The sequence below is a fragment of the Onychomys torridus genome, chromosome 19, assembly GCF_903995425.1.
Source record: "Onychomys torridus chromosome 19, mOncTor1.1, whole genome shotgun sequence".
Lineage (NCBI taxonomy): Eukaryota > Metazoa > Chordata > Mammalia > Rodentia > Cricetidae > Onychomys > Onychomys torridus.
The window spans coordinates 9,452,737-9,480,056 of record NC_050461.1 but is presented as its reverse complement, the minus strand read 5'-3'; the positions used below and the strand labels follow the sequence as shown (position 1 = coordinate 9,480,056).

At 45.2% G+C, this 27,320-nt stretch overlaps 1 protein-coding gene across 3 annotated transcripts in view; it reads right to left on the bottom strand.

Annotated features, from left to right (window-relative positions):
• Window positions 1-27,320, bottom strand: part of Cep57l1 (centrosomal protein 57 like 1) — a 60,975-nt gene that overhangs the window by 6,016 nt on the left and 27,639 nt on the right. For 2 of the 3 annotated variants that reach the window (XM_036168586.1, XM_036168585.1), the window contains exons 2-8: window positions 21,899-22,116; window positions 20,696-20,858; window positions 19,063-19,242; window positions 17,180-17,301; window positions 8,425-8,541; window positions 2,286-2,363; window positions 1,563-1,649 (exon numbers count right to left, since the gene is read on the bottom strand). In XM_036168586.1, the coding sequence (XP_036024479.1) occupies window positions 1,563-1,649; window positions 2,286-2,363; window positions 8,425-8,541; window positions 17,180-17,301; window positions 19,063-19,242; window positions 20,696-20,855 (744 nt within the window). In that variant the 5' untranslated portion in view covers window positions 20,856-20,858; window positions 21,899-22,116. The remainder of the gene's footprint in view (window positions 1-1,562; window positions 1,650-2,285; window positions 2,364-8,424; window positions 8,542-17,179; window positions 17,302-19,062; window positions 19,243-20,695; window positions 20,859-21,898; window positions 22,117-27,320) is intronic. The other variant, XM_036168584.1, reaches the window with a different exon arrangement.

Genomic DNA, 27,320 nt, shown 5'->3' with positions numbered 1-27,320 from the left:
CTCACCTGGGACATGCAGACAGTATTAGAGATAAATGGGCACGCCTGAACTCGGACCCTGTCTCCAGCCATGTCAGAGCTCTTTTTATCTTTAGGGGAAACATGGGTATTTCCACACCCCATGAGCTTGGCAGTGGAATCAGTGCTTCACTAAGTGATTTTGCTGTTAATTACCCTCTTCTCTTTCAGAAGGTATATTTTTGTCTTATATTCCTTTTATCATCTCATAGTTTCTACAATAAATATGTAAAGTTAAAATTCTATCTTATCAGATAAAAAGTGGCACTAAACAAACATTTAATAAAAGCCATTGCTCCATTTGCAAATTATTTATAGTGTTTCTCTATTTGGATTTCCAGTTCAAATCCCATTACTCAAATAAGACATTAAAAACAGATTAAGGAAATAAGCAAAATAAGTGGTTTTCATTATTATAAAATTATTTTTTATTTTTCTATTTTTTTGTGTTGTGGTCTATATGTTTGTGAGCACGTATGTGAGGAGTGTGTGTGTACATGTATGTCCATACATGTGGAGGCCCAAGGTTGATGATGAGAATCATCCTAGATTGCCTTGCTACCCAATTCCTCAAAGGCAAGGCCCTATAATCAAACTCAGAGCTCACTAGTATGGCTAATTTCTCTAGCCAGCTTGATGGGGGGTTCCTTGCTTCTACTTTTCAAGGATCTAATTACCAGGGGCTGCCATGGCCACTAGGCAGTTAAGTGGGAGATGGACTGTATCTCTCATGCCTGCTCAGCAAACAATTCACCATCACTGAGCCTTTGCCTCAACTCTGTTATAAAAATTATTAAATTATGAGGGTCCCGGGAAAAGGCCCCTTCTAAAAGCTCTGACGGCCTGAGTTCACCCCCTGGGACCCACAAGGTAGAACATGCCTTGCAAGTTGTCCTCCGACCGACCTCCATTTGCATGCCATGGCACCGTGTGTGGTGCACACGCGCACTCTAAATAAATAAATTCATGACAAAATGCAGCCAGCTAGACAGGCGTACATGGCACCCCATCTACTCAGGAGGCTCAGGCAGGAGGACTGAAGCCAAGGTCAGCCCAGGCTACATGGCAAGTCTGAAGCCACCTACTTACTCGTGTGTAACTCTGTCTCAAATATTAATAAATAAAATTTCAATCTTTGTTTTTACTGTATATGTATTCACATAAGGCAGCATTTAGGTTTGTTTTTTGTTTTTTGGACACAGAGCCATATCAAGTCCAGTCTCCTCACTGCCCCCCTCTCTGCCTGGTGCCTGTGGGTCAGGATGGAAAGCTCTCAGCTGCTCGCTGGTTCCCACCACATCTGCTTCCCACCATGATGGTAATAGACTGAACCTCTGAAACTGTAAGCAAGCCCTAATTAAATGCTTTATTTTATAAGAGTCGCCTTGGTCATCTGTCTCTTCACAGTGATAGAAAAGTAAGACAAAGTCTTTTATCATAACTGTCTTCTAAACCTTTCTGGGAAGAAGCAAACAAGATTAAATGGTGAATAAATGTATACCATACAGTTAGGAAGTAACATCTGGGGAAGCTGTCTATGCATACCTTTGGGGGCTTCTTCTTTTCCTTACAGTGCTGTGAATGTGAAACTGTAGACATTAAAATTTTGCTGACTTCCAGTCCAGTTTGCAGCTGTAAAATTAAAGAAATAATTCAGAAGACCAATCTGTAACAAGCTTCTTTATGTGTAATGAAAGTTGAGATCTCGGCTTTTGAGTATAAAACACTCTCTGAAGCCAAGTACTGCTTAGTTGCTGTTACTTGGATGGAGCTGAGGCAGGGTTGGTTGAGCCTAGGAGCTCAGAGCCAGCCTGGGGCATAGTGAGCCTCCATGTTAAAAAAAAAAAAAAAAACAATAAAAATAAAGCCCCAAACCCACAAATCTTTTGAGGAAGAATATCCCATAATACATTGGTTTGGTAATTATAATTATTTTCTGTTTATAATAGAATTAATTAAAGAGAGAGAGGAAGAGAGAGTGTGTGTGTGGGGGGGTTTATGTGCATGTGTGGTGTATGTGCATGTGTGTATCTCAAGCTGAAGCTACTGTATGCTAGGAGTCAGTTGTCTCAACTGAGACTATTTCTGTGTGCAGGGTTTGGGCAATGCATCCGAGTATGTGGGTGTACTGGCTAAGTGAGAATCTTGTTAGCACAGCAAACCAGACAGCAGTAACAATCCGGAGACCCGAACCGAGTGTGGACTAGGTCATGAGCATGAAGGACGCAAAGACATGCAGGCACTGGATAGACTAAGGATGCTGCTGACCTCACACGCCTTGTCTTGAAACAGCTTACGCTGATGTTCCTCTTCCTTTAGTTTCTCCTCTAGATACTTTATCTTCTCCTGCAAGAGAACAGACGTGTATCAAAACCAGAGCCAAGTGTCCTGTCCAAGATGGTGCTAAGGGTCTAGACTTTGGAGAGGTGGCAAGTTAGAGTGGAAAGTAAGAAAAAGGAATGGCAAAAGATGCCAAGCTTCCTCTTGGCTTTCTAGCTACGCTTCCTTCCTTGCTACTGTACTTGAGAGCAAGTGACAGTGACGAAACCCATCGCTTCATTCGAGCCCGCACCGGATCCACGGAGAACAAACCCATCGCTTCATTCGAGCCCGCACCAGATCCACGGAGAACAAACCCATCGCTTCATTCGAGCCCGCACCGGATCCACGGAGAACAAACCCATCGCTTCATTCATGGCCCGCACCGGATCCACGGAGAACAAACCCCAAGCTTTGCTACACCTACCACCAGATCCAGTGAAGCTCCCAAAAATGTGACAGCTTTTAAAGCTATTATGGCTGTGGGTCCCAATGTTCACTCAGAAATAAACAATAGCAATGTCAGCCACCATCACATGCTTGTGATGGGAGCAGGGCAGGAAGACACCTGAGAACTGGAAGGCTTGGCCCTGGTTCCTGACGAGCTGAGTGCTATGCTCTGCCAAACAAGGACTGTGATAAGCACAAGGGCTGGCAAGACAGCCCAGCAGGTAAAGTACCTGTCACACAAATCTGGTCACTTGAGTTTGATCCCCGGAATCATGTAGAAGGAGCGGAAGGAGAGAACCGATTCCACAAAGCTGTCCTCTGGCCTCCACACATATGCCATGGCATCCATGCACCCTACCCCATCATTCACATACACAATAATAAACTTAAAAGATGCTGAAAGAATGACACACAAGTGGCACATCAGCGCGAACAGTCTGAAAAGGGCCAGCATACATGGCAGCCCTTACACACACACATTCCATTTTACGTTGTGTGGTTTGGAGCAGGAGCCATGACAGAGCGTCGTCGAAGGAGAACCTCTGAAGCCCTGAACAGGGCTGCGAAGAGGACGCGAGGTTCCAGAGCAGTTCTGGGAAGCGAGAAGGACTGGGGTGGGGGCGGGGTGTAGGACAGGCAACAGAGACCGCCTAGTGAAAGACCCCCCGGCACCCCTATAGGAATGCTATGTTTGCAAGGCTTATAAGGGAACAAAAGACAGTTCCAGGAAATAGAATGGCCCCACCGCAGCCCAGATAGCCGATAAGCATTGCCCTGTTGTGCAAACCCCCTAGCTTGTGAGGCACGTAGGGGAACAAAGGAATTCAGCTAGAAGGCAACCAGAGCAGCTGGAATTCTAGATAGGGGTTGAGTCGACACACATATCTGGTTACCAAGGAAACCCACAAACTGCCCTGAGCCTGAATCCACGCCCCATTTGATTTATGCTTATATATTCGCGCCTCACTTGAATTGTCCAATCAGAACCATTCGCGCCTTGTTTAAACTATCCAATCAGAACCCTTTGACTATTCGCGCCTCACTTGAATTGTCCAATCAGAGCTTTGTAACCATTCGCGCCTTGTTTAAACTATCCAATCAGAACCCTTTGACTAATGCTTTCCCGCGCTTCTTGCTATAAAAACCCATCCCACCAACCCAGAGGCGCGCTGGTCTTCCGAGAGGCTTGGTTGCCCCAGGTACCTGTGTTTGAATAAACCTCGTGCTGTTGCATCTGATCGGTGGTCGCTGCGTGCTCATTGAGCTGGGGGTCTCTCCTGAAGGGAGATCTCTCCGGGGGTCTTTCATTTGGCGAGCCAGGCAGGAGACAGAGACCCTCTACTCACTGACCACCAACCCACCATCAGGAGGTAAGCCGGCCGGCCTCGGTATTTATGTTTAAGCTCGAGCCATCCTGTGTCCGTTTTGTCTCTGTGCTGTCTGTTTCTATGTTTGAGTTCTGTTCCTGCGCAGCGTCTGGAGGGACCAGGAAAGGAGGCGGGCAAGGTCTGCCGTGAGGCCGGGCCGCCTGATTGTAGTGCCGGGAGAGGAGGCAGGCAGACTTGCCATGAGGCCGGGCCGCCTGAGTCCCGCGCACTAGGGTATCTCCCCTAGTGTTCTGTATCGGGGTGAGGCTGAAGGGGCTGACGAGCCCGGACTTCGCTCACCAACCCTGGAAGACGTTCCACGGGAGTCTGAAGTCCCCTTTGGGGCACGGTTTTTCGGGGCCTCCCAGGTATCCGAGGGATACGTGGTGTTGGCAGGGGACGGGGGGCGCAAACCCTCCCAATCCCCGACCGAGTTCTTGCTTTCGGTTTTGCACCGAAGCCGCGCAGCGCGATTTGTTGTCACGTCTGTTGTTTGTCTGTTTCTTGTTTGCTGCCTAATTCTTCTTTATCTAGACACCAGAATGGGACAAACCGTCGCTACGCCCCTGAGCCTCACCCTCGACCACTGGTCGGACGTAAAAGGCCGTGGCAACAAGGAAGGAGTCATCATCAAAAAGAATAAATGGGCCACCCTCTGCGAGGCCGAATGGGTTATGATGGATGTCGGCTGGCCCCGAGAGGGCTCCTTTAACCTCTCTTTGATTTCACAGGTTGAAGGGAAGATTTTTGCTCCCAAACCCCATGGGCACCCGGACCAGGTCCCCTATATAGCCATCTGGAGATCCCTGGTAGAAAATCCATTTCCATGGGTCAAGCCCTCCTCCTAGGTCCCTCTACAACCCCTTTGGCTTCTCCCCCGCCCTCCGCACCTCCTGCGATTTCTTCCTCCTCTTTATACCCTATACTTCCCCGCAAAGAGGCTCTCAAGCCTTCCATCCTCCCCTCATTGACCTCCTAACAGCTGAGCCGCCACCTTATCGCGCGGCACCGGCCGCGCCAGCCGCGGGACCGGAAACAGGGACGCCGGCCATCGGAGGGACAGCAGCCCCTGAGAGGATGGCAACTGGCGGGGACACAGGGGGTACCCCGGCTCCCTCACCTATTGCCGGTCGCCTTCGGGCCCGCCGGGATGACACCCCCCTGGGATCCAAGGCCTTTCCCCTCAGAGAAGGGCCCGGCCGCTATCTCCAGTACTGGCCATTCTCGGGCCTCTGATCTCTATAACTGGAAACAATTTAACCCCCCCGTTTTCCAAAGATCCCGTGGCATTAACCAACTTGATTGAGTCTATCCTAGTGACCCATCGGCCAACCTGGGATGACTGCCAACAGCTTTTGCAGACCCTCCTGACTGTGGAGGAGAAGCAGCGGGTGTTCCTGGAAGCATGGAAGCTGGTCCCCGGCGACGATGGGAGACCTACCCAGCTCCCCAATCTCATTGACATAGCCTTTCCCCTCACGCGCCCGAATTGGGATTATACCACCGATGAAGGTAGGGGACACCTACGTCTCTATCGCCAGTTGCTCTTAGCGGGTCTCTGTGCCGCTGCTAGGCGGCCTACTAATTTGGCCCAGGTAAGAAGCACCATCCAGGGAAAGGAGGAGACGCCGGCCACATTCTTAGAAAGGCTAAAAGAGGCTTATAGAATGTCCCCTATGATCCAGAGGACCCAGGGCAGGCGCCAGGAGTTATCCTGTCATTTATCTACCAGTCGAGCCCAGATATCAGGACTAAGTTACAGAGGTTAGAAGGACTGTCGACATTGAATCTTTTGGATCTGTTAAAGGAGGCAGAGAAAGTATTTAACAAGAGGGAAACCCCGGAGGAAAGGGAGGAGAGGATGTGGCAGAAGCAGGATGAGAGGATCAAGACATTGGCCGCCGTAGTGTTGCAGGGCCAGGACAGAGAGGGAGTTAGGATGGGAGAACAAAGGCGACCCCCCTTGGAAAAGGACCAGTGTGCATACTGCAAGGGAAAAGGACATTGGGCTCAGGAATGCCCACAGAGACCACAGGGACCCCGACGACCCAGACCCAAGGCTGTGGACCTCCTTAATCTGGAAGACTAGGGGGTCCAGGCCAGGAGCCCCCCCCTGAGCCTCAGATAACCCTCAAGATCGGGGGGCAACCCATAACCTTCTGGAGGCCCCCTCAGTGACCGTTCCGCTTTGGTCCAGGGGGCCACCGGTAGTAGGAGATACCGGTGGACGGCTGAGCTAGCAAAGAAAATGGGGGCGGAATGGGACTCTGAGAAGCAGGCTTATACAAAAGAAGACAAACTAGTCATGCCTACTTCCCATACCCAATACATGCTCAAGTTCCTTCATGCACTGACCCATCTAAGCAAGGGCAGAATGAAGGCGCTACTGGCCGACGAGACTTCTGGGGCTATACTACTGAACCAGGACCAAATACTCCAGCAAGTGACCTCTAGCTGCTGTCCAGCATGCACCCAAGTGAACCCCGGAGAGGCCCACTTAGGCAAGGGAACCCGCCTAAGGGGCCATCGCCCTGGGACTCATTGGGAAATAGATTTCACAGAGGTAAAGCCCGGACTCTATGGCTACCGTTACCTCCTGGTTTTTGTGGACACCTTTTCTGGATGGATGGAAGCATTCCCCACCAAGAAGGAAACAGCCAACGTCGTTGGAGGACATTTTTCCCAGATATGGGATGCCCCAGGTAATGGGGTCCGATAATGGGCCTGCCTTCATCTCCCAGGTAAGTCAGAGAGTGGCCAGATTGCTGGGGATTGATTGGAAGCTTCATTGTGCATACCGGCCCCAGAGCTCAGGACAGGTAGAACGAGCTAATAGAACCATTAAGGAGACTTTAACCAAATTGACGCTTGCAACTGGCTCTAGAGACTGGGTGCTCCTACTCCCCTTAGCCCTTTACCGGGCCCGGAATACCCCCGGACCCCATGGTTTGACTCCCTTTGAAATTATATATGCCCCCCCCCACCCACCTATTGTGAACTCCAGAATCGTAGGGGACTGGACATCCTGTTTCTGCAGGAGGGGGGACTATGTGCCGCTCTAAAGGAAGAATGCTGTTTCTATGCTGATCATACAGGTTTGGTCAGAGATAGCATGGCGAAACTCAGAGAGCGGTTGAAGCAGAGACAGAGATATTTTGAGGAACAACAAGGATGGTTCGAGGGATGGTTCTGCAGGTCCCCATGGCTCACCACCCTCATATCGACCATCATGGGCCCCCTACTGATCCTTGTGCTTATTTTGATGTTTGGCCCTTGCATTTTAAACAGGCTCATTCAATTTATTAAGGAGAGAATTTCGATGGTTCAGACTCTAGTACTAACTCAACAATATCAATGACTCCATCAGTCAGAGACTGAGCCACCACCCCTGGCCCCTCACCTTTATGCACCTCAGTAAATGAAAGATTCCATTTAGTTAAAAAGAAAATGGGGGAATGAAAGACCCCCGGCACCCCTATAGGAATGCTATGTTTGCAAGGCTTATAAGGGAACAAAAGACAGTTCCAGGAAATAGAATGGCCCCACCGCAGCCCAGATAGCCGATAAGCATTGCCCTGTTGTGCAAACCCCCTAGCTTGTGAGGCACGTAGGGGAACAAAGGAATTCAGCTAGAAGGCAACCAGAGCAGCTGGAATTCTAGATAGGGGTTGAGTCGACACACATATCTGGTTACCAAGGAAACCCACAAACTGCCCTGAGCCTGAATCCACGCCCCATTTGATTTATGCTTATATATTCGCGCCTCACTTGAATTGTCCAATCAGAACCATTAGCGCCTTGTTTAAACTATCCAATCAGAACCCTTTGACTAATGCTTTCCCGCGCTTCTTGCTATAAAAACCCATCCCACCAACCCAGAGGCGCGCTGGTCTTCCGAGAGGCTTGGTTGCCCCAGGTACCTGTGTTTGAATAAACCTTGTGCTGTTGCATCTGATCGGTGGTCACTGCGTGCTCATTGAGCCGGGGGTCTCTCCTGAAGGGAGATCTCTCCGGGGGTCTTTCACTAGTTACTACTTCAGGTCAGACCCCTGATGGATGGAGATGATGCTCTGCCATCTTAGAGTCAGACTTTGGTGTCAGCAGACAAGCTCACTCAGGCCACGACACAACACTCTGTCCACGGGCAGGAGTCACCCTGATTTCTGAGACCTGTACACGCAGTGCTCCAAATCCCGACCGCTCACCCCGTACAATGGCAGCTCTGCGTCCCCCCACCCCGGCGCCGCCCCCTCAGAGAAGCAGCTGCTCACCTCAGCGGTCTGCTGAGTTGTCGTCAGTCGGAAACACTCCTTCTCTAAGACATCAAGCTTCGCAAGCTTAGCGTGCAGCTTCAGCTGGTCTTCTTCCTTTTCCCTCTGAAGCTGGGCCTGGGAAAGGTGAGAAACAATCTACACTTGGCAAGTGAGGCCGACGCATCAAGAGTAACACGGTTTTTGAGAAACCAAAGAATAACACAATCAGCTGCTAGAAATGTGTACAGACAGGTATACATGTTAGGTGCTTACAAGCAGAAAACAAGAAAACAAACCCCTCTAAGGAGCAAGTGTACTATGTGACGAAATGTCGCTAAATTAGCACTGAGAGAATAAACCTCTCTGCATCCTTATACAACAGCATCACACAAAACCTACACCAAAGAGATGAGGTGTGACTCCGATGACAAGCCCACTCCCAGCTCCAGCCCCGAACACAGGAGCAGATGGGATAAAGCACAGCAGGGAGTCACCCACACACATGCACTGTGACTGTAGACAGCCTGAACTCATGAAAACTTTAGTCAGGTGACCTTTCTTAACCCCCAGAGTATAAACTGTCTGAGGCTCTGAATAGAGTTGGCTATTGGATGAGACTTTAGTTGGCTTCATTTAGCATCTCCATCCCCCCAGGTCCCACCAACTCTACAGCGGTAAACAGTGCATCAATTATCAAACTGCTGAAAATTAACAATAAAGAGAAAGTCTTACCAGCCTCCTGAGAAGCAGAAACATCACACACAGAGGGAAGAGGATAAGAATGGCCGTCAGATACCATGAAGGCTGAAGACAACTAAGATAAAATCTTCTTGGGCTCAAAATGTAGAGCTGGCCATTGTTGTACACGTCTGTAATCATAGTACTCAAGCCGTTGAGGCAGGAGGATCATCGTGAACCAGAAGCCAACCTAGGCAATATAGCAAGGTCAAGGGCCAGTCTGCCCTTTAGAGACTATCTCAAAACAAGCCAGCCAACAATAATAGCTCCCTCAAACAATAAAATAACAATAAACAAACACACAGGGCAAGAGAGATGGCTCAGAGGGTAAAGGCACTTGCTGTTCAAGCCTGATGCCCCGAATTCAATCCCTGGAACCCACATCTGTAAGCAGAAGCCGAACTGTGTGCAAGCTCACAGGCCAGTTAGCACGGAATATGCAGCTCGGCCATAGACCCTGCCTCAAAACAAAAGGAGGAGAAAATAGACATCTGAAAAGTGTGCCATCACATGTGTGCTCCAACACCACACACTTACACACCTAACACACACACATACAAACCAGACAAACGAAATATAAAAGCCATAAACTAGAATTCTGTATCTAGCAAAAACACCTCGTACAAATATGTCTGAAATAAAGGCTTCTTCAGGTATAGAAATGCTACAAAAATTTTTAGCATTCATTTTTATCTTCAGACTGAAGGAAACTCAATCTATGCAGAAAAATGAAAAGCACTGGAATTGATTAAGATGTAAATAAATATAGATTTTTTTGTAATTTTCTTTAAAGGATAATGAGAAATGTAAGAGAGCTAATGAATCACAGGTTGGTTTACAACATGTAAGTAAATGAAAGCTGTAGTTCAAATGCAGGTAACTAGCAGGTAACTAGTACCAATGCAGGTAACTAGTACCAATGCAGGTAACTAGTACCAATGCAGGTAACTGTAGTACAAATGCAGGTAACTAGTACCAATGCAGGTAACTAGTACCAATGCAGGTAACTGTAGTACAAATGCAGGTAACTAGTACAAATGCAGGTAACTAGTACAGATGCAGGTAACTGGAACACACCGTAGGAAGGATCTTTCATGTGAAGTGTTTATTACCAATTCACGGCAGACTGTGGCAAGTCAGAATACAGCTGTCTGGAGGAAGAGGAGATAAAGATGTTTCAGAAGAAATCACCAGAGCTGGGGGTACTGGTTCATGCCAGAAACACCTTGGGAGGCTAAGGGCGGTCGGCTGTGAGTTCAAACTGACCCTGGCACCAGTCTGAGACCTTGTCTCAACACAAATAAACAAGTAAAAACAGATGAGGAATGGTTGAAGAAACAACTCAATAGTGAAGGACTTGCCTGGTAGGTACAGTGTCCACGGTTCAATTCCTTGTACCACACACACAAGCAGGTGCACACAAAGAAATCACTAGTAAGATCTGAGAATATTTTTAAATGAATGAAATGAAAATAAAAATTCCCAAACTCTGTTGGATGAAGGCAAAAGACATGCGGTAAGGACTTGATAACTGTCACTACAGACACATAATAACAGTTCAGAGAATTGAGGGGTGCCTGGGGTGAGGTAGATTGGCAGCTGCCTCCGAGTGACTCCAGGAAGAGCCAGACCACAGAGAACAGATGATAACAGAGAGAGAGAGATGCGGAGCCCACCACAAGTCACAGAGGAGGTGACAGGACAGGGAGGGAGGGCAAGGGAGCCAAAGGAATGGGCGGCACAGGGCTTTAGTGCGAGCAGGGGAGGGAGCCTGGTGCCTCTCCAAAAGGTAAGGCTGGCAGGCCACTTAGTGAAGAAGCTCTGGAAAGCTGCCAATCCATCTGGGAAATCTATCAGATGATGACTCCTCTCGTGTGACAGGCCAACGTTTCAGAAAGTCCTGTCTGTCATTTCCCATTTCAGAGGGCTGTGTGTAAGGGAGCCGGCCTGATGTTTTGAGACTGAGCTATTCTGGGGACCTGAAGAACAAGAATAACCACGTGCCAGGGAGCAGCTGGGGACTACCTGCTGCAGCCCCTGGGAGGAGGCAGTTGTGGTGGGACAGGGGTCACACCAGTGTTAAGAGGTTCAGGCTGCAGAAAGCTAGGGTCTGAGAGGGAAGGGGTGGTGGACAGCGCTCCACCTCCTCCTGAGGATGGGAGCAGACTCCATTACCTGAAGATAACTGTGGACAACTGGCAGCCCTGAGCCTGAGGTCAGCGGGTACCAGACCTCTGGAGCCACCTATGTGCCTTGTAACTCAGGGCCAGCAAGAGTGAGCTTGGACTCCCCAGCAGAGTACACGGCATAGCTGCGTGTCTCCCGGAGGGTATAAACTGTCAGAAAGCACGGAGCCTGGACACCCCAAAGATTTCAGGGCTCTGCATGCTCCCTACTCATCTATTTTTAATTTTAACTAAACAAATGTTAACTTCATAGCCTACTCTGCATCATTTTCTAGTTTGGTCTGGTGTTGTTGATTTCTCCTCTCTTAGTGTGACTAAGAATTATATCAGAAAGAGAAGGCTGCTCACGAAGACCCCCAAATAAAACCTGAAGAATGCCATACCAACAGATATATAAACCACAACAAGCATGAAAAGCGGAGTACAACACCCCCAAAGACCAGACCCCCTCAATGAACAAGTCTGATAAACGAGGTGCAGAGTGGAGGAGTCAAAATCTAGTTGCTAACAAGAGAAAACACGCAGCGACTTTAAAGAACACAGAAGCAAGCAGGATAGCAAAGACAGGAGCTCAGCTCGGGATGTGGGAGATAAAGTAAGAAACACAAGACTCAGGGACCGCCATTGGGGGAGGGAGAAACCCAGTGGAAATGCTAGAATGAGAGACTCTGTTCGCCAAGTTAAACACAGCAGAGAGCATCTCAGACACGGCATGCAGTCGCTAGCTCAAGCAGAGTGAGGACAGCAGTGGAGAAAAGGGGCGGAGGGAATCTTACTCTCAGACTTCAACAAACACACCTTAAAGAACCCTGAGACAGGAGCATATACCACTCCAAGACTCACAGGGGGTGGGATAAAAGCTAACAGCTAATCTTCATTGTCAGCTTCACTGGATTTAGGATCACCATGGAAACACCTTTGGGTGTGCCTCTGCTGGTGTTTACAGAAAGGTTTAGAGAAGAGGAAGGCCCCGTCTGAATGGAGGGGCACCAACTATCCCAAGGGCTGGGATCCCAAACTGAATAAAGGAGAACGCAAGCAGAGCTTCCTGACTGTGGATGCAATGTGGCCAGCAGGCTCCCATTCCTGCCACGTGAGGAATATGCTTGGGTAGAAAGAGACCACCATGGGAACTGATGTGTCGGGACATGGAAGAACTGCAGTTTTGAAAAGAGGTGTGCTGCTCACCAGCACAGGATGTGCCCTGGGTTTTTATTCTAATTCAGGAGGTGACTGTGGCCTTTCCCCAGTGGCTGGGGTCCAACCTCACAGCCTTTTGCTGTTGGCTAGTTTAAAAAGAATCAGTGCACTGGAAATGAAGGGGGAAGAGGTCAGCAACTTTAATCCTAGAACATAGCAGGGCCTTGTGTAAACAGAGGTTCTACAGGGTGTGTGTGTGTGTGTGTGTGTGTGTGTGTGTGTGTGTGTGTGTGTGTTAGTTAGTTAGTTAGTTAGTTAGTTAGTTAGTTAAAACATTCATATAAAAGTTTTACAAAGTGGAAAAGATAATACTTGACTCTTCCACACAAGTATCATGGTATTAATGGAATAGTTCATGTTTCTTATCTTCCCATGACGGTATGACTGTGAGTCAAGGCTGCCTCTGTCGGGTAACAACAACGGGAAACGGTACTGAAGTGTGCGGCTGTCCAATGATAAATCCAACTACACGTTCTTAGGTGAATGGAACTAGTTTACAGCTCAGAGCTGTGACTTAGAGAAGTCCTAGAACTCTATAAGCAGAGCCCAGTGGCCATTCTGGGGAGGCTAGAGGAGAAATCCGATAAATCCACAGTGATGTCCCAGTTCATGAAATTCCCAAGAGGAACAGGACTTGGTGATAGGAACTGAGCTAGAGGCCATCCACACTACAGTCTAGTGACAAAAATGCCCTCCTTCTGCCCACGTCCTGGGATCTCAAGTGAGGCTGAATTCAAAAGTAAAGGACAGGGCTCAGGATGGCTCATCAGTTAAGAACACTTGCTACTCATGCAGAGGACTTGGGTTTGGTTCCCAGTACCCACATCTGGTGGCTTATAACTCTCTGTAACTCATGTTCCAGAAGATCCAAGGTCCTTTTCTGGCCTACTTAGGCACCCACACATGTGTATATATGTGCTTGCATGGAAGGACAGACAGACAGACACACACACACACACACACACACACACACATCTTTTAAAAAGTAATATATTAATTTGTTTGGTAGAGGAAATTTCAAGGGAAGTTTTTGGTTTTGGTTTTGGTTTTTGGTTTTTTGAGACAGGGTTTCTTTGTGTAGCTCTGGCTGTCCTGGAACTAGCTCTGTAGACCAGGCTGGCCTCGAACTCACAGAGATCCACCTGCCTCTGCCTCCCAAGTGCTGGGATTAAAAGCGTGTGCCACCACTGCCTGGCCTACTATATTGAGAGAGCAAAAAGTGGACCCCGAAAAATATGAAAATGTGCAGTGTAGTCATGAGGAGAGCATTGAGCAAATCCAGTGCTGCAGCTGAGGTGTGATGTTAAAGGTAATAGTTCCACTAAAGAGAAACCTGGTCCTTGTCCTTGGAACAGGAAGGGTGCTATGAGGGTAAGACCTGAGCTATGGAAGGTTCCAGCTTGGGAAAAGGCAAATTCATTTGAAAGCTGAGGGTGTGAACTGGGAACACCATTAGGAGAAGGGCTCACTGTTTGCAAACCCCGGAGGCACACAGAGGCCACTGCAACTGTCGTCCAAGAGCTCCGACCACATCTTGGGCTGGCAGAAGAACTTGGCAGTGGCATCCACATGGTTTTGGGTTTGCATAAATGAAAGATGGAAGAGTGAGAGGTCGTCAAAGTCTGTACCAAGATGCCTTAAAGACCACTGAAACTAGGCAATGTGTGGCAGGTTCCAAGTTCCTGCAAAGGGGCCCTGCGAGGCTACTGCATGAAGGAGTCAAGGTGAAGCCTAAACTGCAGTGAGACTCCAGGATGTTGGAGATGTCAGCATCATGGGACATCTCAGCAAAGTCACAAGCGTATAGTGGACCTGGCCCAAGGACAGGCTATGTGTGTTACAGGCAGGAGAGCTGGAGCACAGGACTCCTCAGAGAGGCTGTGTGCTGTAGGAGGAGAGCTGGAGCACAGGACTCCTCAGAGAGGCTGTGTGCTGTAGGAGGAGAGCTGGAGCACAGGACTCCTCAGAGAAGCTGTGTGCTGTAGGAGGAGAGCTGGAGCACAGGACTCCTCAGAGAGGCTGTGTGCTGTAGGAGGAGAGCTGGAGCACAGGACTCCTCAGAGAGGCTGTGTGCTGTAGGAGGAGAGCTGGAGCACAGGACTCCTCAGAGAGGCTGTGTGCTGTAGGAGGAGAGCTGGAGCACAGGACTCCTCAGAGAGGCTGTGTGCTGTAGGAGGAGAGCTGGAGCACAGGACTCCTCAAGGCTGTCACCAGTCACCACACATACAGCACAAGGTTGGTGCTGGCCCTGCTGACTTTCAGTCTTGTTCTGGTTGATCTTTTCTTGTATGGCCCCACTCTTCTTTTGTAATGGAAATGTCCACTCTGGATCACTGCATGCTAGAATTCTTTGTGATTTCTATGGGCGCTCAAAGTGAAGAGTTAGTCTTGAGTCTCAGAAGGGATTTAGGATTCCAGAATAGTGTTTGGACTGTTAAGATTATAGGCACTTTTAGAGATAGACTATAAGTATTTTACACTATGAGATGAAAGTGAGACTTTAGGATGCATGGAGTGGAGTGCTATGATATAAAGCACATCTGCGTGGGTATCAGGCTGATAAGGTGTTCAATTGTGATGGCTAATCTTTACTGTCAACTTGATTGGACTTAGAATCACCATGGAAACACATTTATAGAGTGTTTCCAGAGAGGCTGGAAATCAGGAGGAAAGACCTATCCTGAATATAGGTGGCATCATCCCATGGGCTGGGGGCCGGAAGTGAGTAAAAAGGAGAAGCCCAGTTTGGATTCTAGAGCACCCTTTTGTCAAAAAGAAATCATCTTGCCCTATTACTTTCAGGTTCATAAGTTCATGTGTTCCTTTGTGCAGCATGAGACTCCCCCCCCCACCCCTCCCCAAACTTCCAACTACAAGGGGTACCCAGGACTCCAAATTGACATGCCTCAAGAAGAGCCACTCCATGACACACCACCGTTAAAAGACCAGAACTCCAGAAGAAATGATATTCCAAGCATCAAAAGAAAAACATCAGCAAAGGTAACCCCATCAGGATGGCAAACCTCTCGGCCAGGAAAAGCCCTGAAAACCAGGGAGCACGGAATGATGCATTTTAAGTTCTGACAGCAGGTAACTGCCAACCAAGATGACTACATCCAGAAAAGTCATCTTTTAAAATGAACGAAGAAATACATTTGACAAGTACAAACTCATTTATGACCACTAAGCCAGAACTGGGAAAGATGAAGAAACTCAACACACATGCCATAAGATCAACACAAAAATCAGCTTTCCTTACATTAGTTGTGAATATGCTGAGAAAGAAACCAAGAAACAATTCTACCCACAGGCTGGAGAAGTGGGGTTCAGTGGAGGACTCTGTGGCTGGGAGTGTGGCCCTGGACTCTACTTCATTGCTGACAGCAAGGTTTCACTTCCCTGTTGTATACCCCTGCTATGAGGCCACAGGCCCAAAGCAGCCATGGATAGAAACGTTTAAATGGAAATAAACACTGTGTACTTTCTTTACTTATCTATTTTATTTATGTGTTTCTATTTCTTTTGAGTTTGGGTTTCTCTATGTAGTTTTGGAACTCGCTATGTAGACCAGGCCAGCCTTGAACTTAGAAAGAGTCACTTGGCTTTGTCTCCATTGTGCCAGGCTTAAAGGAGTGCGCCACCACACCTGGCAAACTTCTCTTAGGTTCCTCTTGACTGTATGTATGATTTTAATCTTTGCCACGTCTTCAAGAATTACTTCTACATCACTCTTCCTCTCCACTTAAAACCTCCAGTTACATGTCGGTTAGATCGTTCTTACTCCGACATGGTGCCTTTTCCTGTCCCTGAATGGACTATAATTTTGTCCCTTTGTTGGTCTGGGTGGCATGTGTCCATTTCTTGAGTTCCGTCTGGTAACCATCTAGCAGATCTACAAGTTCTAAATTTCATTTTTAATATTTTATTTGTTCTCAAATCTGCTTGGCCATATTATGGTTTCTAACACTCAAAAGAAAATGTCATCTTCTTCCCCTGCCTCTTATCTTTTTGAGACAGAGTCTAATTATGCTGTCCAGAGCGGGCTCAAGCCTTCCCCCTCAGTGACTCCTGCTTCGATTGCACCCCTGCCTGACCTGTGCAGGCACCGCTTCCTCAGCTCTAACTGTGGAGTGTCTCTGCGTCCTGTGGATGCCCATCCTGCTCTGAGTCCCAGCTGCTTGTCTTCAGGTTGTCTGCCTCCTTACTCCACAGAGCACGCAGCCCAAGGTTTCCTAGGCTTGCTGCTCCATGTAGGCCTTACGCTGATTGCCTGAGCCAGAAGGGCACCTGTCAGAGCTACCATCTCAACTGCCCCCTCTGAAGTCACAAATGCCAAACTATCAGGCCAAACTGTGGGGGTTTAAATCTGTACACAGTCTGAATCGGTCATTATGCACTACCTAGTTAACTCATGCGCTGCCTCCCTCCCCTCCCGCACCTCCTCCCTCATTTCCTGTGCTCTTCGGATTATCTGTTAATTTTTTCTTGTTTTCATTGCAAGACTGTCAGCCTCAATGGCACAGTCCGCCATCGCTTTAGACGAGAATCTTACTTAGCCTGATATCCTACTATGGCTATAATATGAAATTCCCCTAGAACAGTCTTCCAAAGAACATTAAGTGACCACTCCTCAGGGAAAGAGTGCTTACCTGTTGTTCTAGGATCATAGCTTTTTCTCGTTCTACATTGAGAACCATTCTCTTTGTGTATTCCAGTTGCTTCTCTAGAAGAACACAACGAGACTGGGCTGAGCTTAACTGGATGCTTATATCTATGAAAGACAAAATAGTGAGTCAATTAGCTGATTCATAGATCAGAGATTTAGTCACAGCACAAACTCAATCCAAAGCTAAAAGTGACTTTGTGTATGAGGTGTGTGCACACACACACAAGCCAGAGGAGGAGGTCAACTGTCTTTCTCTGTTCCTTCTCCCTTATCCCCTGGTCAGACCTGTCCCGCGACTGGAAGCCATTGGTTCAGTTTGCTGGCCAGCAAGCAACTGTGCTCTGCCTCGCTTTCCCGCCACCCCAAAGCTGGAGGTCTGGGTACTCCCAGCCATGGTCAGCTGCTTTAGAGGGGTGCTGGAGACTAATTGTGGCCTCTCTCGTGTACAGCAGGCGCTCTTGTTCATACTGACTTTAAACATACTTTTGGTGAACACTCATTAGTGGGGGTCTGAGAACAACCTGTGGGTTTCAGTTTTCACTTTCTACCATTTCAGTCCTGGGAATCGAACTCAGGCCGTCAAGTTTGGCAGCAAGCAGCCATCGAACTGGGTCTCTCCTCTACTCCTCTTTTTGTTTTCATAAAATTAAAAAAAAATGTGTGTGTGAAGCAGTCTCTCACTTTGTAGCCCTGGCTAGCCTGGAACTTGCTATGTATACAGACCAGGCTAGCTATGAACACACAGAGATCTGCCCCTGCCTCCTAAGTACTGAGGTTAAAGGTGTGCGCCGCCATGGCTGGCTCTCTCCTCTCCTCCGAACTACTGACCACTCAGTTAATTCTAAAAGGCTAAGTAACCAACTTTTTTTTTGTTTGTTTGTTTTTTTTTGTTTTTGTGACAGGGTTTCTCTGTAGCTTTGGAGCTTGTCCTGGTCTAGCTCTGTAGCCCAGGCTGGCCTTGAACTCACGGAGATCCGCCTGCCTCTGCCTCCCCAGTGCTGGGATTACAGGCGTGCGCCACCAACCGCCCGGCAGTGACCAATTTTTAACCCTTTCACTTTCATTAGTTGAATTTTGCTCAGTCTCATTTTTTCTTTGCATTCTTCATTCTATTTGCAAGGGGAAACACAAACGGGGTTTAGGTATGCAAGTGAATGAATGTTTTAACAGGAAAACAAAATAGTTTTGAAGAAAAAATTATATAAAGAAGTCACACTCTAAATTTCTTAAAATTCTTATCTAATGCCCTTTTCCTAATTTCCACAGAAGTCTCTACCTATCTATCTCCTTTAATTAGTCCTATATTCCTCAAGTTGAATAAAATTATTTTCCATGCATTTTTATTATTTTTATGTTGTTTGATTACTATCATTGCTTTATATTTCAAATTAATGTTAAGCAAAATATAAAGTATTATTATGTGTTTAGTGGGGCTTTATGATTTACTCTAAAAATATTCTAATTTCTAAATACAACTTGCCTAAGTTTGTCCTTTTGACTCAAATATTGATGAACTGGGGCTGGGGACGCAGCTCAGAATCGAGTACTCCAGTCCCTGCACTGCACAGAGTAAGCCTGGTGGTGCACACCTGCAATGGCACTTGGGTTGGAAGCAGGAGGATCAGATGTGCAAGGTTGTGGCTACTGGAAGTTCAAGACTTCCAGGGGACGTGTGAGACTCTTGCCCCCATTTGTGAGCTAGGATAACAGATATAATGCAGGCAAGTTAAAGTTACATTCGTTTTCCGCGGCCTCAAGCTTTCATGACAGTAAGAGCAGATGTGAGTCAGTCAGTCTCCCCTGGGCTTACTGCCGTCGAAGTGTAGGCGCTGGCAACCCCACGTGCCGAGAACCACGGTCCTTTACCTTTTTTCTGTTTAATCAGTTCCTGGTGTGCTAGATTCCGCTCATTTGTTTCATTCTCCAAGGCCTTCTTGTACTGCGCCGCCTCCCGGGACAGAGAGTTCAGGTTGTCTTCAGCCTGAGTCCGCTCCAGCTCTAGACGGTAGATCTTTTCCTGGAGCGTTTTTAATGCTGAAACAAGTGCTATTGAAAAGAAATTTGCTTGACGTTCTAAGTGAAAGTTAATTAAGTTTTGAAAACTTAATAATAATCATAGTAACCTGGGCAACAATAAAAATGAACAGTGTATATTTGCTAGTAGCCAGAAAACATATACAAGTTGATGTATAATACCCATAAAATTGAAATGATTCTAAAAAGGGATACATTTTCTATGGTGTATCTTGTAAAAATAATAACCTACTACTGGAGTAAGTGGTTTCTAGGACCGAAGCACTTGATGCAAGCATCACCTGGGAGGAGGAACCTCAAGTGAGAAGATGCCCCCCACCAGACGGGCCTGTGGGAAAGCCTGGGGTGCGCCGGTGGGAAAGCGTATACTGCACCGGTGGGCACGTGCTGCACCGGTGGGCAGGCCTGTGGTGCATAGGTGGGAAAGCCTGTGGTGCATTGTCTTGACTAATCATTGACATGGAGGGCCCAGCTCTGTGGGCGGTGCCATCTCTGGGCTGGTCATGTGGGTACTATAAGAAAGCCGCTGAGCAGGCATGAGGAGCAGACAAGTAAGCAGTATGCCTCCTGGGTCCTGCCTCGACTCTGCCCTGGCTTCCCTCAGGATGGATGGAATTCGACCTGAGAGTGGTAAGCGAAATAAACCCTCTCCTCACCAGGCTGTTTTGGTCATGGTGTTCTGTCACATCAATAGAGACCCTACCTAAAACAGCAACTATTATTACAGATTATTTTTTGAAGGGTAATGGTCAGCTCTTATGAAGCAGTTTATAAAGCATAAAGTATTTCTGGAGTCATAAATGTTTTCTAATTCAATGTTAAGGTTCTCTTAAGTTTATGTTTAAAAAGTTTCAATAGTCATAATTTATAGTTACTTGGATATAATGGCTTCCAAAGTGATTTACAGGGATAATTTTGGTATGTGAGTTCTGACTGCTGCTTGAATATGATACAGCTCCATTTCACTCACTAGCATTCTTATTACCTAGGTTAGAAGGACTCCACATCTGAATTTTTATTCTGTCTTTTATTAGTTTATTTATTTACCTTTTTCTGTGTAGTTCTGGCTGTCCTGGAACTCACTCTGTTGACTAGGCTGGCCTCGAAATGAAATCCATCTGCCTCTGTAGTCAGAGTACTCAGATTAAAGGTGTATGCTTTAAAACCAACCTGGCTTTGACCTTTTATTGCTCAGAGTAGTTTTCTGTTTTCTAAGATATTTTTATGATAAATGTGAAATATGTATTAGCTTGTTATATTAATCTTCAGCTTATAGCTGAAGAAGCCAATATTTTAAGAAATGGTAAGTGACCTGTGAAGGCTCACAGGACAGCAGCAGACTCGTGCTTACCAGGTCTGTGAGTATTTAATACATAATCACACTATTTTCTACATAACAACAGTAAGTTCTGTTCCATGCCATGTCCTGCTCCAAATTTTCTGTAAAGTTTCATATTAATATTACCTTGGTTGTTTGGACTATTAAACATTTTAGGAGAAGTGACTTCTGAATTTACAGGGTGGCAATTCTGAGATGCTTCATTCTGGGTGAATGATGGAAGATACATTCTTTCTGGAGGGTTAAGATAGCTCCCAATTACACTTTGTGATAATTCAGAATCCATTGTCTGTGGAAAACAAAAGAGACACAGTATAGTGTCACTGTTTCCATCTGAAGGGCAGATTCAGTACATAAAAATGATGTAACACAGTTATACACTACATAGCTTTATCTTTATAAACTTAATTATCACAATTTCAACTAGATTAAACTCAGCAACAACAGAAAGAAAAATGGCCACTGAGGTAGTTTGAATGTAATTAGCCCCATAACTTATAGGGAGTGGCACTATTAGGAGGTGTGGCCTTGTTGAAGTAGGTGTGGTCTTGTTGGAGGAGGTGTGTGACTTTAGGGGTGGGTTTTGAGGTCTCCTATGCTCAAGCCACACCTAGTTCAGTTTGATCAGCCTTCAGATCAAAATGTAGGACTCTCAGCTCTTTCTCCAGGACCATGTCTACCTGCACAATGCCATGTCCTGCCATGATGATAATGGACCTTTGAACTTAAGCCACCCCAATTAAATGTTTTCCTTTATAAGAGTTGCCATGGTCATGGTGTCTCTTCACAGCAATAGAAACCCTAAGACAGACTTGCTCATAGACCACACTGGTCATGAACTTATGAGCCTCCCTCTTCGGCCTCTAGAGAGCAGGGATTGCAGGTATGTATATAATGTACCTTGGAATTTCCATATTATATTTTCATTTTTTGCATTAAGAGCCAGGGCCTTGCGCATGCCTAACAGGTACCCTACCAGTGAGCTATAATGTAGCAATTCCTGGTTTTAAATTCACATTTCATAAAAATGAGTAATTTTTTTTTTTTTGTTTTGGTTTTTCGAGACAGGGTTTCTCTGTGTAGCTTTGCGCCTTTCCTGGAACTTACTTGGTAGTCCAGGCTGGGCTCAAACTCAAAGAGGTCCTCCTGGCTCTGCCTCCCGAGTGCTGGGATTAAAGGCGTGTACCACCACTGCCGGCCTTTAAATGAGGAATTCTTTTAGGTTGATTTTCAATCATTTTCTTCTGGGAATGTGGCTCAATGGTAGAGTGTTTGCCTAGCATGTGAAAGCCCTTGTTTTGACCTTCTATGTCACAAACAAATACACACCCACTCTTCTGCAAAGATGATTTCTGTTCATTCCTGGTAGGTTTCTGCAATGTCTGAACCCCATTTAACCAACTTTTAGATGAAGACTTTTTTTTGATGAGATATAAATTCAAATTTGAAATTCATATGAGCAAGGACTGTGATGAAAAGTTCTCAGGACAGAAGGGCCACTCCAATCAAAGCCAAGGTTGAGAATGGGAGTGTAAACAACCTGTAGACTGAGTAAGAAGTATCAGAACATAATTATACACATAAGTACACTAATTTCAAGCTTAAAAAGAGTAGTGACTTTATAGAATTACCCATAATGCCCATTAAATTCCAGAAACTCAGAAGCAACTTAATCTTCAATGACCTTTACATAAAATGTGTTAATAGGCATACTTATAGTTAATATACTGATCTTTTGACACTGAAAATGATCTACTGAGTGTAATATATAATTAACTTTAAAACAAGCTTTTGTACATTTGAAAGAAAAAAACTTCCCCATTTTGTGCCATCACAGTAAGATGAATCCTGGCAAGAAAAATGCAGAGCAAACTTTTGATAAATGAGATATTTGCATGGTTCTATAGTGAAGCCACATTGGTTGCTTATAATATGCAGAAAAAAATTATATAGAAAAACCAAGTAACACTGATTAATTGATTCAAATGAACATCGCCTATAAAGAGCAATGGTTACCACACGCATTGTTTTTCTTTTCTTTTTTTTTCTCCGAGACAGGGTTTCTCGGTGTAGCAGCCTTTACTGGAACTCGCTTTGGAGACCAGGCTGGCCTCGAACTCACAGAGATCCGCCTGCCTCTGCCTCCTGAGTGCTGGGATTAAAGGCGTGCACCACCACCACCACCTGGCTCACATGCATCTTGATAGGCAGTCCTAATAAGTACACAGGAGCCCCTGAGCTGGCCAGGAGTGCATGTGAATAGCAAATGGGGAAACATTACAAAAGACCCAAATGGCAATCCTTCAGTTTTTAAAAGGGAGGAGGTGGGTGGTAATTGCTTTCTTCAAAAGTGTTAATGTCATAAAACACAATTACATGTCCACATACACATCCCAAAGAGCTGAGAGCAACCTCTCTAGAGAGTGCTGAGGCCAGTGTACACCCATCATCCTAGCACTAGTCCAGGCCAAGGCAGGAAGAGCATGAGTTTGATGCTGCTAGTCTGGGCAGCACAGGAATACCCTGTCTAAAACAAATAAACACAAAGAACAAAACATAGCCAGTAATATTTACCAACCTAAAAACCTCCATTGACAGGTGAACAAAATGTAGTATTATAAAGTACACCCAAAGCAGAATGCTAGCCTTGAAAAGGAAGCAAATTCTGACATACACTCTATTAATGACCTTGAGGATATTATGTTAAATGAAACAAGCCCCACACAAAACAATGACACCTTATCATTCCTTTTATAGGTGGTATCTAACTTAGTCCAACTCAGAAACAGAAAGTGAATGGTGGACCCAGAAAGGAGTGGGTTCTACTTTCAGTTTTTTCAGAGTAGGGTCTGGGGACTGGATGCACAGCAATGTGTGCTGGGGGAGAAATGTGTCAAGATAAGGTAAGATCTACAAGTTCCAGAACTAAAGCAGACAGAGTGCCATGATGGGAGTGCAGAAGGAAAATCACTCAGCTTTCCCTGACTGACAAAGTCAGAGTGGATTTGAAAATGGCTGTTTAGATAAATATGGCAGAATCAACATAGTCACTGACTTTTGCACCCTCTCATAATCCACTAAAACAATATTAAAACGATTTTCAAAGAAAAATAAAAACACGCAAAGAGATCAGGAGAGTAACTACCACACTCTGGAAAAGAGCCAGCAGATGTATAAACAGCCATGAAAAGGCAGACTCCAGCCCAAATGAGTAGAGAGACTTAACTTCAGCCTCAGAAGCCCAACGTCTAGGAAACACCCACACCTCTTTAGGTGGCAGTTAGGACTGCAGAGTAGAGAAGTGGGTGAATCTCAGACATAATCACACACCCAGCCCTCCATTCACCCCCTCCCACCTCTTCCAGCAGCCTTCATCTGGGTGCCACACCCTCAACTGGGAAGAGCACAACCTTTGTTTCTTTTCTGTTTTTTCTTCTACCACCTCTTTTCCTTTAAAAAGATTTTTGAAGGACTGTCCCACCTTGTCTTGGCAAAGTTTGGCAGTCACTTTTGTGTCCTGCTTGGTCAATTTGGACAGCATACTGTCAGCAGTAGAGGCAAGGGCATCTTCTTGCCCAGTGGCTAACTTTTGCCACAAAGAAAATAAACTCCATATGTAATTTCTTCGATGCCCATCGTCTTCTCTGACGTAGATTGGTGCTGCCAGGAGCAGACATGTCACATAGTCATAAAAAAACAAAACAAAACAAAAACCCCAAAACAAAAACCCTTATGTTATTAAAACTTCTTAAATGCCATATTCTGTATATCTCTGAAGTGTTTGAGGATGACCTATCTAAACTATATTTCTGTTTAACCTTGAAAACATACTAACATGACTACAAGTTTGATTGTAATAAGTGACTAACTACTAACTTGCATTTCTTTATTATCCTATATAGTTTGTAATAATAACTTTCAAGGACTAAAAATTTACATTACATTGTTAAATGAACTGTATAGGTATGATACCTTAAACAAAAGTAGAAACATATGTACAGTATGTTTTAACAAAAATAACTTAAAATTTATATCAATATATAAAAATATCTTAAACAAGAGTAGAAACATATATAAAGTATGTAACACGAATCTTAAAAGGTCTTATTAATTAAAAACAAACCTGGAACCATGTATTGGGGTGAACACTGGAAGATCAGAGAAGCAGAACAAGCCACAGCTTCCTCAGCCTTGCCATTTCCTCAGCTGATCCTGTTTCCTCAGACTGGAAGCTTCTGTGTCCTCATCCCGAAGGAATCTCAGCTAAACTGCTTCTCAAAAGCCTGAAAGCTTAACCAGCCTACTTCCTGGTTTTCACGCCTTATATACCTTTCTTCTTTCTTCCATCACTTCCTGGGAGTCAAGGCTCACTTTCTGGGATTAAAGGTGTGAGTCACCATGCCTGGCTGTTTCCAGTGTGGCTTTGAACTCAGAGATCTGGATGGATCTCTGCCTCCCAGGTGATAGGATTAAAGGTGAGTGTGCCACCATTTTCTGGCCTCTATGTCTATCTAGTGGCTGTTCTGTTCTCTGACCCCAGATGAGTTTATTAGGATGCACAATATATCACCACAAAAGTATAACAAAAATAACTTCAAATTTGTTATCAATATACAAAAATCCAAGCCAATGTAAAATACTTAAGACTAGTAGTTGCTTTTTTTTTTGGTGTAAAAGTAGATTCAATAATCTACCCTTTTATCCTATTCCTATATCTCCTCTTTTTCATTTTAGAATGAGATCTAATCTCCCTTGTCTAGCTTTTTTACTGACCATGACCAATAATAACTTGTAACCAACACCCCTAAACTATGGCAAATATGGGCAAAAATATAGTAGGCAAAAATAACCTACTGAATGACCAAAAACCACCCACCCCACCTCTTGGGAATGTGGGTGTTGTGTTCTTAAAATTACTTTCTGTTTTCTGGGGACAACGGCATCTTTAGTGGACCCTGAAAAAAAATTGGGATAATTGTTGAGTCCTGGAGAGCTGGCTGTAACGTTTGCTGTCCAGTCTCTGTGTGATGGGAAAGTGCAGGGCTTGTCTGAAGTCCTGACTAGAGTAGTGCATGAGGCTGGCCACCTTGAAATTGTCCTGAGCAGTCTGCAGTCCAAAGCTGATTTTTAGGTGGTGTTTTTCAGCTTAGTGGCATTACCACAATCTGGGTGAAATCATCATTGTGGGGCCCCATTGTCCTTTTGGAGACTTCAAAGGTTGCAAAGGTTGCTGTTTGGTATGGTCATGGTTCACTGAAGAAAACTAAGACATTTTAAATGCCATATGCAGCAGATCTCAAAGAGGTTAAAGGACTATAATTTGTTATGTACATTCAGAGTACAAAAACTTTAATTTCTAGTTACCTGATAGAGACTCAAACCTGAAATCATGTACAGGAAGCTAGATGAAGCCTTTTTTTTTAGAATTAGTTAGTAGTCTATATGACCATTAACATCATGGTAAAAAGTTTAAAATGAATATATTAATCTTATAAATTTTGATATAATAATTATACCTTAAGAAAAGTTTTAAAGAGTCAAAATAAAACCAAAGGATCATGAGTTTAGTGGCAATAGAATAGTCCTTTAATTTTGGTTTTTCTTCTGTTCCACATCAGGTGGCTCTTTTGACATGAGACAGAGATTTTGCATTTTTCTTTTTAACAAGCATGTTGGGTTTAGAGAAGGAGAGAGCCACATTCCAACTCCAAAGCCACTTCAATTTTTAATTGGACTGGGACTACAAAAATATCATTTGTATTATATGTCTGTAGAGAACAGAAGAAACAAACATTTGGGAAGATGTATGAAGTTTTATCCTGTTGGAAATGTGATATTCCAATAGGCCAGTTTACTCTTTGTCTTGGGACATTTTTTTTTCTGGACGACTTGTCCCTCTTTTTTAGATATCTCATTTGACCAGTGGTCTTTAGATTCCTTAGCTGGATGCCTCATTCTCCTGGAAAGAAAATCGAAACCCTGCCCCAACCCTAACTTTGGGGAGTTTCCCTTTTGGCAAGTTATATCTGTATGTTAGTTTATGATTTGTTTCTGAGATTGGAAGAATGTTAATCTGGGTATTCTACTGCTATATCAAATCACATCCCCATAAATTCATTGCTATGTTAGCCATATATGGCTTTAATTTTTCTATTCTTTTTGCCCTATACATTTGACCCATCTTGTACTTTGTTTTACCTGAGATAAAGTTCCAATTCCTAAAAGCTGAACATTTACCTCTGGAAGAGGCCAATTTGGATGCCAATATTTGGGTACAATTATTGCTACATCTGCCCCTGTATCTACATGACCCACAATTACAATGTCATTTACTCATATTTTTAACTTTGATCTTTGGTCATTAATAGAAGTTTGCCAAAATGTTTTATGGTTTCTCCTGAAAAATTTTTTTTGATCTTCTAAAGCTATTTTATCATCCACAGCAGTATTTTTTTTTTTTTTTTATAATAGGCATTAGGTCCTTTAATTGCTCTGGGGAGGAGTTTCCTCCACAGTGACAGGGAATGTTTGAACAAAATTTGACATGGGGGCCTATGAGAGGCCCCCCAAGGCATTTCCCAAAGGCAAAGGGTTACATTATCTATCCCTTGTTGATCTGCATTCATTGATCAATGTTGGCCTTTGCCAAACCTTTTGTATACTCCAGAAGGCTGCGGCCTTCTGTTTGGGTTATCTCTAGAAAAACATTGTTTCTAGGAATGCCCTGAATACAGTCCCTTTTTATATGACC